Here is a 12,903-nt window from a genome sequence, read left to right on the forward strand (position 1 = left end):
TAATCTTCCACCCAGCACAGCCCGAAACGGCGGAGGTCGCGCGCCGGGCCCAGGCCGGCCTGGCCACTGTCCCGCCCCGGGCTCGCCAGGGGTCGCCGGCGCCGCAACGCTCCGCTAACGACGATGTGGAGGCCGGGCGCGCGGAGCTGCGTGGGGGAAGGAAACGGCGCCCCCGGCGCCGGCCCAGCCCCCACGCTCACCGCCTCGCCCCAGGACCCCGAGGCCGGCGCTGCCCTCTGGCCCCTCGGAAGGACTAGAGGCGCAAGCACAGGCTGCTGCTGCGACACTCAGCGCTGCGCATCGCGGGCAGAAAACGCCGCGGACCGACTTCCGGTTCGCTCAGCACTACCGGGTTCCGCCCCGCCCGCTGCGATCCGGTTCCGCTCTCCCCAACCCGCTCGGCGACGGGGCTTCCGGTCGGGCGGGTCCGCCCGCTCTCGCGCCCTTTGCCGGGTCCGGACACCGGTACGTCCGGGCGGGTTTTTAGTCTCCCAAGCGAGAGCGTCGCCTTCACCCCCGTGGGTCTGCGGGCGCCCCAGACCCCAGAGGACCCGGCCCCCAACGCTTACCTGTCCCCTCTCCTGTCCCTCCCGCATTCCAGCCCCTTCCCTCCCCAGCCGTTGCCCCTCCCCGCACCCCGCCGCGTCCGCGCGCACCGCGCACCCGCCCCCTTTTCTCTGGGAACCGCTCTTTCCGCTCCGCCCGCCTGGAGTCCTTCTGGCCTGATATCGCGGCGTCTTTCCATAGCCCCTCGTTGTTGCATCCTCCTTGTGGTAAATGTAAATTCCCTTAAGATTTTCAGTCAGTTCCACCAAATAAAGTGATTTGATTGCGTGTGCATGTGTATTTTTACAGACTGTATTATCACTTGTACTGATTGGTCTTCTCTTTACTTTAACCCCAGGTTCCGTTGCAAACATTTTTAAAGGGCTGGTTATTCTTCGTGAAATGAGTTTGGTGATTAGAAATCTGCAGCGAGTCATCCCCATCAGGAGAGCACCACTTCGCAGTAAGATCGAGATTGTAAGGAGGATTTTAGGAGTGCAGAAATTTGACCTGGGGATCATCTGTGTTGACAACAAGAATATTCAGCACATTAATAGAATCTACAGAGATAGAAATGTCCCAACCGATGTGCTTTCTTTTCCATTTCATGAGGTAAAAAAAAAAAAAAAAAGTGTTGCTCTTCTTGTCTAGCCCACCTTCCCAGAGTAAATTTCCTGTCGTTTTTTTTTTAATTGAGACGGAGTCTTGCTCTGTCACCCAGGCTTGAGTGCAGTGGTGCGATCTCGGCTCACTGCAACCTCCCTTCCTGGTTCAAGTGACTCTTTTGCCTCAGCTTCCCCAGTATGTGGGACTACAGATGCTGGTCACCACACCTGGCTAATTTTTTTTTTCAGTATTTTTAGTAGACGGGGGTTTTACCATGTTGGCCAGGCTGCTCCTGAACTCCTGATCTCAGGTGATCTGCCTGCCTCAGCTTCCCAAAGTGTTGGGATTACAGGCATGAGCCACAGCGCCTGGCCTAAATTTCCTGTATTAATTATATTGTAGGCTAGGCTCCGTGATTCCTATAAGTATATATATTACAGACATGATTTTTAACTTTAATTTTGAAAATTTTCAAATATACACAGAAGTAGAGAGAGCAGTATATTCAGCCTCCACTGATCAATGCCCGTCATCCAGAGTCCACAATTACACTGGTAAGCCAGCAGGAAAAAGAAAGGTGATAGCCGAACGCGAGGGCTCATACCTGTAATCCCAGCACTTTGGGAGCCCGAGGCGGGTGGTTCACCTGAGGTCAGGAGTTCGAGATCAGCCTGGCCAACATGGTGAAACCCTGCCTCTACTAAAAACACAAAAAATTAGCTGGGTGTGGTGGTGTGGGCGGTGGGGGGCACCTATAATCCTAGCTACCTGGGAGGCTGAGGCAGGAGAATCGCTTGAACCCCAGAGATGGAGGTTGCAGTGAGCCGAGATCACACCATTGCACTCCAGCCTGGGCAAGAAGAGCAAAACTCTGTCTCAGGAAAAAAAAAAGAAAAGAAAAACGTGACTAGCATCCACCCCCTTCCCCTCCTAATGCTCTCAGTGAATTAGAAGAGAGAAGCAAAGTGCTTCTGCAATATTTTTGCAATTTTAAGTGGGATTCGTTAATGAATATGTGCACATTGGAAAAATTAAAACAACACTGAAAATAGACTGGGGTAAATATTTCCAACAAACTCGATGTAATAGCAGTCAGGTTATTATCTACATTCTGTACATGACTTCATTCAAGGCTTCCCACATTGTAGCAGCAGGAATTGGAGCAATCCTTTGGGAACGCAACTTGGCAAATCTACTCCAAGAGCATTTCAAACACACGTATCCTTTAGTCCTGTAGTGACACACCCAAGACAATAAACCAAAAGACAGAAGAGGCCGGGCGCAGCAGCTCACGCCTGTAATCCCAGCACTTTGGAAGGCCGAGGTAGGTGGATCACGATGTCAGGAGTTCAAGACCATCCTGGCCAACATGGTGAAACCCCGTCTCTACTAAAAATACAAAAAAAGTTAGCTGGGCGTGGTGGCATTTGCCTGTAATCCCAGCTACTTGGGAGGCTGAGGCAGGAAAATCTCTTGAACCAGGGAGTCGGAGGTTGCAGTGAGCTGAGATTGCACCACTGCACTCCAGCCTGGCAACAGAGCGAGACTCCGTCTCAAAAAGAAAAAAAAAAAAAAAGAAGAAAATAAAATGCTGAATCATGTAAAAATGTATTAAAATGTTAATTTATTGGCTGGGCCTATAATCCCAGCACTTTGGGAAGCTAGGGTGGGAGGATCGCTTGAGCCCAGGAGTTCAAGACCAGTCTGGGCAACATAGTCAAACTTTGTTTCTACAAAAAATAAAAACAACAATTAGCCGGGCATGGTGGTGTGCAAACCTGTAGTCCCAGCTACTCAGGAGACTAAGGTGAGAGGATCGCCTGAGCTCAAGAAACTGAGGCTGCAGTGAGCCAAGATTGCACCTCTGCACTCCACCCTGGGCCACAGAGTGACACCCTGTTTCAAAAAAAAGTTAGCATTTTCTGTAATAGGAAAATAAAAGGAGCATCCCAAATATCCAGCCATAGGTGACTGGCTTAGTGTGAACAGTCCTTAACTAAGTGTACTGGTCTTTATAGTCTTTATGTGGAAAATGTGAAAGACTCTTTAGGACAAAATATCAAGTGGAAAGAACAGGAATATACAGTCGTGTCCATGTGATGATTTAACTCTGTAGAAGTTGTGGATCTGTGTGATTCTGCATTAGGGATGAAAGAAATGAAAAGCCATTTGACAAGGTGATATCAACCTAAAGAATAAACAGGCTTTTAAAGAAAAGGATGTTTATTTGGGATAAAGGATGTTTATTTAGGATAGAGCATTGCAGTGAAAATACACATGCCACATGCCATAGTAGACTGTGTGCATATTCAGGGAGGTAAAGGAAGGCAAAGGTGTTTTTTTGTTTTGTTTTGTTTTTTGAGATGGAGGCTTGCTCTGTCACCCAGGCTGGAGTGCAGTGGCACAATCTCGGCCCACTGCAACCTCCACCTCTCAGGTTCAAGCGATTCTCCTGCTTCAGCCTCCCAAGTAGCTGGGATTACAGGCGCCCACCACCACATCTGGCTAATTTTTTTTTTTTTTTTTTTTTTTTGTATTTTTAGTAAAGTCAAGGTTTCACTGTGTTGGCCAAGCTGGTCTAGAACTCCTGACCTCAGGTGATCTACCCGCCTCTGCCTTCCAAAGTGCTGGGATTACAGGCGTGAGCCAGAGCCCCGCCTGGCAAAGGTTTTTAAAGGAAAAAAACGTAATTGTTTTGAGATAATGATCCTTGGTTACAAAGATCAATAACAAGGTTAAATTGGTTACAAAGATCAATAACAAGGTTAAATTGGTTACAAAGATCAATAACAAGGTTAAATTGGTTACAAAGATCAATAACAAGGTTAATGTCCGTCCAAGGTTAGACAGGCAGTTGCTGGGCAGATTATCCTTGCAGAAGTTTCTGTGTGCGTGTAAGGTTGTCATAGCCTTTGTGCAAGGTTGCAGTTTTCTGTGTGTGTAAGGTTGTCAGAGCCTTTGTGCAAGGTTGCAGTTTTGTGTGTGTTTAAGGTTGTCAGAGCCTTTGTGCAAGGTTGCAGTTTTGTGTGTGTTTAGGGTTGTCATAGCCTTTGTGCAAGGTTGCAGTTTTGTGTGTGTGTAAGGTTGTCATAGCCTTTGTTGCAGTTTTTGCCGTCTTTAGTGACAGTTTTTGTTATCAGGCATGAAAGTATGAGAATCTTCTCTTCATAGCTTTCCCCAGCTCTATTTGTCAGGTTTTTTTATTTGTTTGTATAACCCTAATGGCTCCATTTTTATTCTGACAACTTCCTTTTTTTTTTGAGACGGAGTCTTGCTCTGTCAGCCAGGCTGAAGTGCAATGGCGCAGTCTAGGGGCTCACTGCAACCTCCGCCTCCCGGGTTCAAGCGATTCTCCTGCCTCAGCCTCCCGAGTAGCTGGGGTTACAGGCATGTGCCATCACAACTGGCTAATTTTTGTATTTTTAGTAGAGACGGGGTTTCACTATGTTGGTCAGGCTGGTGTCAAACCCCTGACCTCTTGATCTGCCCGCCTCGGCCTCCCAAAGTGCTGGGATTACAGGTGTGAGCCACCACGCCTGGCTATTCTGACAATTTTCACAATGGAAACAATTTAGGGCACTTGTGTACAGTTGGCTGGGCAACCCACCCGCCACAGGCCCAGCTGCTACTCTGGCCTTAGACATGCAGCTTAAGAGTGATTTGGGTGGCTGGCGCAGTGGCTCATGCCTGTAATCCCAGCACTCTGGGAGGCCGAGGCAGACAGATCACCTGAGGTCAGGAGTTCGAGACCAGCCTGACCCATATGATGAAACCCCATCTCTACTAAAAAATACAAAAATTAGGCCAGGCGCAGTGGCTCACGCCTGTAATCCCAGCACTTTGGGAGGCCAAGGCAGGTGGATCACCTGAGGTTGGGAGTTTGAGACCAGCCTGACCAACATGGAGAAACCCAGTCTCTACTAAAAATACAAAATTAGCCGGGCGTGCTGGTGCGTGCTTGTAGTCCCAGCTACTCAGGAGGCTGAGGCAGGAGAATCGCTTGAACCCGGGAGGCGGACACTCCAGCCTGGGCAACAAGAGCGAAACTCTGTCTCAAAAAAAAAAAAAAAAGAAAAAAGAAATACAAAAATCAGCTGGGCATGGTGGCATGCACCTGTAATCCCAGCTACTCAGGAGGCTGAGACAGGAGAATCACTTGAACCCGGGAGGCAGAGGTTGTAGTGAGCCGAGACCGCGCCATTCCACTGCAGCCTGGGCAACAAGAGTGAAGCTCCGTTGCAAAAAAAAAAGTGATTTGGTCAGAGATCAAGTGCTTATTTGCCTTGGGAATAACCAGGATGAAAACTGTCAACCTGTGGTTGGGTTACGATTCCTGTTCTCTAAGTCTGCATTTCCTCATTTTTTAGCATCTGAAAGCAGGTGAATTTCCCCAGCCTGATTTTCCAGATGACTACAATTTGGGAGACATTTTCCTAGGAGTGGAGTATATCTTCCATCAGTGTCAAGAAAATGAAGATTACAATGATGTCCTGACTGTAAGCGGGGATGCTGAAATCATATAACCTGGCTCATGGAACATGGGCCTTGCAAAGGGGTCAAGATCATAACCCTGCATCCATGTGTGTCCGTGGGTACCGTAAGGGCTACTGGGGAAGAACCTGTAAGCAGGGTGTGAGGAGCACCCAGGCTGGGTAGGGACTGCATGCCTCATGCCACAGTTGAAGGAGGGAGAGAACATGCTGTGAAAACACAGAAGCTCCCAGAGAAGCCTTCTCAGCTTTTATCTCTGGAGTAGAGCAGACTATGTTGAGCTAACACAGACCTGCTGGATCAGCTTCTTTCTGAGCTGCCAGAAGTACAGAAGTTGGAGCCTCCACCACCTTCCAGATGTGTTTCTCCTCAGTGTAATCCGCCTATGGGTTCTTCCTGCCCACTGCACAGACAAAACCAATTCGCTGAGACTGTGGTATTGCAGTAGAGAAAGAGTTTAACACAGAGCTAGCCAAGCAGAAAGACTGGAGTTATTATTCAAATCAATCTCCCAGAGAACTCAGAGGCTAGGGTTTTTACGGGCAATTTGGCAGGCAGGGGCTAGGGAATGCGTGCTGCTGATTGGTTGCAGATGGACCATGGGGTGTAAATGATTTTTGTCCCCTGAGTCCACCTCTGGGTGGAGCCACAGGATCAGCTGAGTCATGAGTCTCAGGTCCAGGTGGAGTCTGTAGGTTGCCAGAACTCAAAAGTCTGAAAAACATCCCGAAAGACCATTCTTAGGTTCTACTATTGACGTTATCTTATTGGGGAGCAATTGGGGCAGTCACAAATTTCATTGACCTCTGGCTGCACGAGTCCTGAGCAGCAAGGAATTACAGCAAGGCAAGCTGGGGAAGCAAGGCCTGCTGGCTGGTTCTCCTCAGGACACCTACATCTGAGCAGAATTCAGGCCCCTCCCATCATCCTAATCTTGTAGCCCTTCACAAGCTTTACAGAGGTGGTTTCGGTCCTGAGCAAGGAGGGGATTCGTTTTAGGGAGGGATGATTAGTATTCTTGATTTAAAGTTAAACTCTAGATTAAATTCCTCCCGTGGTTAGCTTGGCCTGTGCCCAGGACTGAGTGGGGACAGCCAGCCTGTGAGGCTAGAATTGAGGTGGAGTCAGCCACGCAAGTTAAACTCTAGATTAAATTCCTCCCGTGGTTAGCTTGACCTGTGCCCAGGACTGAGATGGAGTCAGTCATGCCAGACTTCTCTCACTGTCATCATCTGTGCACAGGTGGTTTCAGCAGCTTGATGCCAAAAAAAAAAAAAAAGTATTCTGAAAAGCCGTGTATGAGTGAATCATACTTAACTTGGCCTCCTTTGGCTGAACAGCCATGCCCTGAATTGTCCTTTTGGATCCAAGTGCATCCGTGTGGCTTGAGGCAGAGCTTCCCAGCCAGACCCAGTGTGAAAGGGTGGGACGGCCACACAGGAACCTGGGCCCCAACTGCTCCCTCCAGACCTGGGTGGGACTTGCCCACCATGCACACCCTGCTGGGGAAGAGGGAGTTTCTGAGAGTGACAGGAAGTGGCCCATCCTGAGATTTAGCCCTGGGATCTCTGTGGCCAGCAACTGTCGGGGGGATGTGGACATCTGCTTCCATTTTCCCCAAACCTCCTAAGATTCTGTTCCCTGGTCTGCCCTTGGCATTTCTTCCTTGGGCCCAGAGCCCTCTCCATGGGGCTCCCTATTACCCTGAGGGGAGGGCCAGCCCACCACCCCAGGACCCCATCCTCGTAGCCACAGGCCAGACCAGCTCTGCTCAGGGCTGGCTCTCAGCTGCACTCTCCATCTACCCCGCCTTGTCCTCCATGTCTCCAGGCACCTCACGCCAGCCCCGAGGATACCCACCTCCCAGACCTCCCTCTACCCAAACCCCAGGGGAGTGCTACCCCTATGGCCCATGTGACTCCATAAGCCCCCTTGGTGCTGTGCCTGCTCAGGGTCCACAGGCCTTCCGTCCTCCTCCTCCTCCTCTTCCTGACTCACCAGCAGCTGCACCTCCCTCCGCCTCTGCCTTCATACCTCTCCTCCACTCCCTGTGCTGCCTGTGCACCAAAGCTCTACCCAGAGTGTTCGGTAAAATCAGGGGGCACTGGAGGCCCCATCCTCTGACTGGGGGCTGGGCCTGGGGTGTGGGCTGTGCGCTTGCCTCATGCCTCTTAGGGCAGGGAGGCCACCCCTGGCTGGTGCCCCACTGCCCCCCCACCCTGTGGCACCCACCCCTCCTCACTTCTTCATATTCCACCCCCCCCTTGCCCATTGCTCCTGCGGCTGGACAGTTCCATCCTGGGGGCCCCTCCCCAGCACAGTGCTGGCCCAGACAGTAATCCACATTAACTAAAGAGTCTGAAAGGGGCTTGCTTGCTTTCCATTTTAGATGGAAGGGAACTGAAGCTGAGTGCCTGTAATTCCTGCCCAGGGGTCTCACAGCAACTCTGGGGTCCTGCAGCCACATACCAAGAGCAGCCTATGGCCCTGGGGTGTCCCTGAAGGGGCAGGTTCCCGAGGGGTCATCCTCTGAGCCGGTTTAAAATTATTCTGACAGGTGACGGCCACCCACGGACTCTGTCACTTGCTGGGCTTCACACACAGCACAGAGGCAGAGTGGCAGCAGGTAAGGAGCCCATCCATCCCACTACCGAGGGGGTGCGTGGGGGAAGGAGGCTCCCCCAGACCCCTGCCATCCCCCACCCTCCATCCTGACCGCCCCCACAGGAACTGGACGTCAGACCTGCCCTTGTAAAAATGACACAGATGTTTGCTTTCAACACCGGGCTCCCCAAATACTTCCAGCTGAATGTGTTCACTAAGGAAAGCGGTCTGAGTGCAGAGGCCGAGAGCCACAGCTGACGCTAGCAAGTGGCGTTTGGTCAAAAAGGTCCCATCAGCTAGAGACTAGGCCAGACCCAGGGCGGAGGCAGGAGCTCTGCATGAAGTGAGTTCCAGGTTGGTTTCCTCCAGGCCCACCAGCTCCCTCTACGGAGGCCCACGTGGGCTCCGGTCCACATGGTTAACACGCACACAATCCTGTGTTGGCGAGCAAACTGCTTCTCTGAAAGTCATGAAAAACCTTTTTCATTAAAAAAAGAAAAAGTCTGGCCGGGCGCAGTGGCTCACGCCTGTAATCCCAACACTTTGGGAGGCCGAGGTGGGCGGATCAACTGAGGTTGGGAGTTCGCGATCAGCCTGACCAACATGGAGAAACCCTGTCTCTACTAAAAATACAAAATTAGCTGGGCCTGATGGTTCATGCCCTGTAATCCCAGCTACTCAGGAGGCTGAGGCAGGAGAATTGTTTGAACCCAGGAGGCGGAGGTTGTGGTTAGCTGAGAGATCACGTCATTGCACTCCAGCCTGGGCAACAAGAGTGAAAGTCCGTCTCAAAAAGAAAAAGAAAAAGTTGGCCAGGCGCAGTGGCACACGCCTGTAATCCCAGCACTTTGGGAGGCCGAGGAGGGTGGATCACTTGAGGTCAGGAGTTCAACACCAGTCTGGCCAACATGGTGAAACCCCGTCTCTACTAAAAATACAAAAATTAGCCGGGCATGGTCGTGGGCACCTGTAATCCCAGCTACAAGGGAGGCTGAGGCAGGAGAATCGCTTGAACCCAGGAGGCGGCGGTTGCAGCAAGCCCTCCTCCCCTCCCCCTCCCGCACCCTCCTCCCCTCCTCCTCCCTCCCCTCCCCCCTCCCGTGTCCCCCTTCCTTCCTCCCCCTCCCCTCCGAGGCCCCGCTTATTCTCCCAGCCTGTGGCGGTTCGTGCACTCGCTGAGCTCAGGTTCTGGTGAAGCTGCCAGGAGCCGGGTCCCGCCCTTTCGGCCTGAGCTAAAGCCGCGCAGGCGGCCGGGTTCCCCCAAACCCTGTGGGAGGGGCGTCCCGAGGAGGTGACCCCTGAGAGTGGGGCGCGGACACCTTCCCTGGGGAGGGCCAGCGCGCTTCCTTCCTTCCAGATGTTCCAGAAGGAGAAGGCGGTGCTGGACGAGCTGGGCCGACGCACGGGGACCCGGCTGCAGCCCCTGACCCGGGGCCTCTTCGGAGGGAGCTGAGGGCCGCGTTCCTTCTGAAAGCGGGACGGGGGAGGGGTGGAGGCTGCGGGGAGCCGGGGTCGCACACAAATAAATAACGAATGAATGTACAACGGGAACCTCCTCTCATTTCCTTCGCGGCACATCGGGTATTTTTCATTATTGTAAATGAAACGGTTCTGAGCCGTGGCATCGAGAGGGCGTCTGGAGTTCAGGGAACGCGTGGCCCCCGCCCGGGAGCACCGCGCAGCGCTCGCCTCTCGCCCTTCTGGGGGGTCCCTGCCCGGAGCCTGCGCCCCCGGAGAGGAAGGGGCTCGAGGGGCTTGGGTGCCGCAGCCCGTCCTTCCGTAGAAAAGGCTTGTGTCAGTATTTCCTGCTTTACCTCCTGAGTATTCGAATATTCGAGTAAACCCTGGAGTTTCAGCGCCAGCGCACGCCTCTTCATCAGGGCAGCGCGTCGCGAGCGCTGGTTTCCTGGGGCCTCCCGAACCGGCCTCCCGGCCCCGGACACCGCTCTAGCCAGGGCCACGGCCAGGCCTCCGAGCAGCACCCCAGAGACCTTCGTGAGTTCTAAAGCCTGGGGCTACTACAATTCTGATCATCTGTTTGTCCTATGAAATGATTTAGGGACATGAAAATGCCTTCCCACTGGACTTGCGTCCTGTCTTAGCCTGGACTTGTCCCCTTGGGAACACGAGCCAGGCCCCTCTGTTCCTGAAGTCGCTGCACCACCGCGCCCTTGGATGGAGAGCGTTCTGTTTACTGTGAAACTTAATGTCGAAACAGTACTCGTGAAAATAGAAAATGGAGTCAGCTTTAATCCAAGATTTTTTTTTTTTTTTTTTTTTTTTTGAGACAGTCTCGCTCTGACGCCCAGGCCTGAGTGCAGGGGCGCGATCTCAGCTCACTGCAGGCACCGCCCCCCGGGGTTCACGCCATTCTCCTGCCTCCGCCTTCCGAGTAGCTGGGACTACAGGCGCCCTCCACCTCGCCCGGCTAATTTTTTGTATTTTTAGTAGAGACGGGGTTTCACCGTGTTAGCCAAGATGGTCTCGATCTCCTGACCTCGTGATCCGCCCGCCTCGGCCTCCCAAAGTGCTGAGATTACAGGCGTGAGCCACCGCGCCTGGCCAATCCAAGCTTTAACAAGAGCACACAGTCGGGAATCACATTCAAGAGCCCTTAAAAGAGACTGAGGGGCCTGGAGACCTGCCAGCCGTGGGTGGGATTTTGGAGGTTCTTGTTTGCTGTTAGAACCGAGCCCCAGGAGCCTCTGTTCACATCCTGGGGCGCTCAGGGCTTCTTGGGAATTCCTGGGGGCTGAGGACGTGGGGGTCTGGCTTTACTGTGTAGTGCCCAGACACTACTGCAGGGCTGGGCCACTAGTGCCCCCAGAAGCCCACAGCCAGTGACCCTGGGGCCCAGACGCAGCCTAGGTGGTCCCAGCCCTCTCTTGGACAGGGTCTCCGATGTGCACTGGGGCTGCCCTGTGTCCCCACCATCAGTGAGTCTTATCTCTTCATCTTTTTTTTTTTTTTTTTTTTTTTTTTTGGAGACGTAGTCTTGCTCTGTGGCCCAGGCTGGAGTGCAGTGGCATGATTTTGGCTGACTGCAACCTCCGCCTCCCGAGTTCAAGCGATTCTCTTGTCTCAGCCTCCTGAGTAGCTGGGACTACAGGTGTGTACCACCATGCCCAGCTAATTTTTATTATTTATTTATTTTTATTTTTAGCAGACAGGGTTTCACCATGTTGGCCAGGATGGTCTCGATCTTCTGACCTCATGATCCACCCGCCTCAGCCTCCCAAAGTGCTGGGATTACAGGCATGAGCCACTGCACCCAGCCTCTCTCTTCATCCCCTCTGCTGTAAGGGACTGCTTGTGTCTTCTGTCCTTTATATTGGTTTTTCTTTTTTTTGATTTGGAGGTATTATTGGTTGGAAGTATTTATATGTATTATTGAACACGACCCTGTTCTGTTTTTTTGTTTTGTTTTGTTTTTGAGACAGTCTCGCTCTGTTGCCCAGGCTGGAGTGCAGTGGCATGATTTCGGCTGACTGCAACTTCTGCCTCCCAGGTTCGGGCTATTCTCCTGCCTCAGCCTCCCGAGTAGCTGGGACTACAGGCACCCGCCACCACATCTGGCTAATTTTTTGTATTTTTAGTAGAAACAGGGTTTCACCATGTTAGCCAGGATGGTCTCCATCTCCTGACCTCGTGATCCGCCCACCTTGGCCTCCCAAAGTGCTGGGATTATAGGCGTAGCCACCATGCCCAGCCCGTTTTGTTTTTTTGAGGTAGAGTCTCACTCTGTTGCCTAGGCTGGAGTGCAGTGGTGCAGTCTCGGCTCACTGTAACCTCCACCTCCTGGGCTCAAGCCATTCTCCTGCCTCAGCCTCCCGAGCAGCTGGGACTACAAGTGCGCACCACTACGCCCAGCTAATTTTTGTTTTTGTAGAGACAGGGTTTCGCTGTGTTGACCAGGCTGGGCTTGAACTCCTCACCTCAAGTAATCTGCCCGCCTCAGCCTCCCAAAGTGCTGGGATCACAGGTGTGAGCCACCACACCGTGCCCGGCCCAATCCTGTATTGCTTTTTTTTTTTTCGGAGTGATTCTCCTGCCTCAGCCTCCCAGGTAGCTTGTACTACAGGTGTGTGCCACCACACCTGGCTAATTTTTGTATTTTTTAGTGGAGACAGGGTTTCATCATGTTGGCCAGGCAGGTCTCAAATTCCTGACCTCAAGTGATTGATCCGCCTAGGCCTCCCAAAGTGCTGACATTATAGGTGTGAGCCACTGTGCCTGGCCCCAACCCTTTATTTCTGTAGGGAATGTGAGCAAATGCCCTTCTGACCTGAATCTGAGGAAGAGCTGCCCATGGCCCAGGCAGCAGCAGCATCACCTGTTGCCCGTATAGGGTAGTGTCCTGCTCTAGGAACCTGGTAGTTAGGAGTGGGGGCTCACGGGTCACCGCTGCCCAGCCTGTCCCCAGCCACACTGCCCTGATTCTGGACCCTCTTGCAAGCCAGAGTGTCGTCAGAGCAGGTCCGTCCTCATCCTTCTGCTCCCGGAGTCACCCGGCCCTTCACGTTCTGTGTGGTTCCAGATTCAGCTCCTCATGTGCCAGGAAGAATGTGGAATCTTGACTGGAGTTGCGTTGAATCTGCAGATCTGCCAACCCCGTGGAGGCTCTGACCCATGCGTATGTGCTGCCTTGATCCCTGG

The 12,903-nt window shown here is 52.6% G+C and overlaps 2 protein-coding genes across 2 annotated transcripts in view; one reads left to right on the forward strand and one right to left on the reverse strand.

The window, feature by feature from the left end:
- The window catches only part of MCM3AP (minichromosome maintenance complex component 3 associated protein), a 48,350-nt gene extending 47,750 nt beyond the window's left edge, over nucleotides 1-600 (reverse strand). The window contains exon 1 of the mRNA XM_009234076.4: nucleotides 570-600. The gene's annotated coding sequence lies outside the window, so the exon portion shown is untranslated. The remainder of the gene's footprint in view (nucleotides 1-569) is intronic.
- YBEY (ybeY metalloendoribonuclease) lies at nucleotides 124-9,792 on the forward strand. Its single transcript, XM_002830817.6, is given in 6 exon segments — nucleotides 124-644; nucleotides 646-773; nucleotides 905-1,158; nucleotides 5,520-5,648; nucleotides 8,201-8,269; nucleotides 9,605-9,792. Coding segments are annotated over 6 exon segments (1,197 nt in total). The 3' UTR covers nucleotides 9,701-9,792.
- The last annotated feature ends 3,111 nt before the right edge of the window (nucleotides 9,793-12,903 follow it).

Source organism: Pongo abelii, chromosome 22 (genome assembly GCF_028885655.2).
Source record: "Pongo abelii isolate AG06213 chromosome 22, NHGRI_mPonAbe1-v2.0_pri, whole genome shotgun sequence".
Taxonomy (NCBI): domain Eukaryota; kingdom Metazoa; phylum Chordata; class Mammalia; order Primates; family Hominidae; genus Pongo; species Pongo abelii.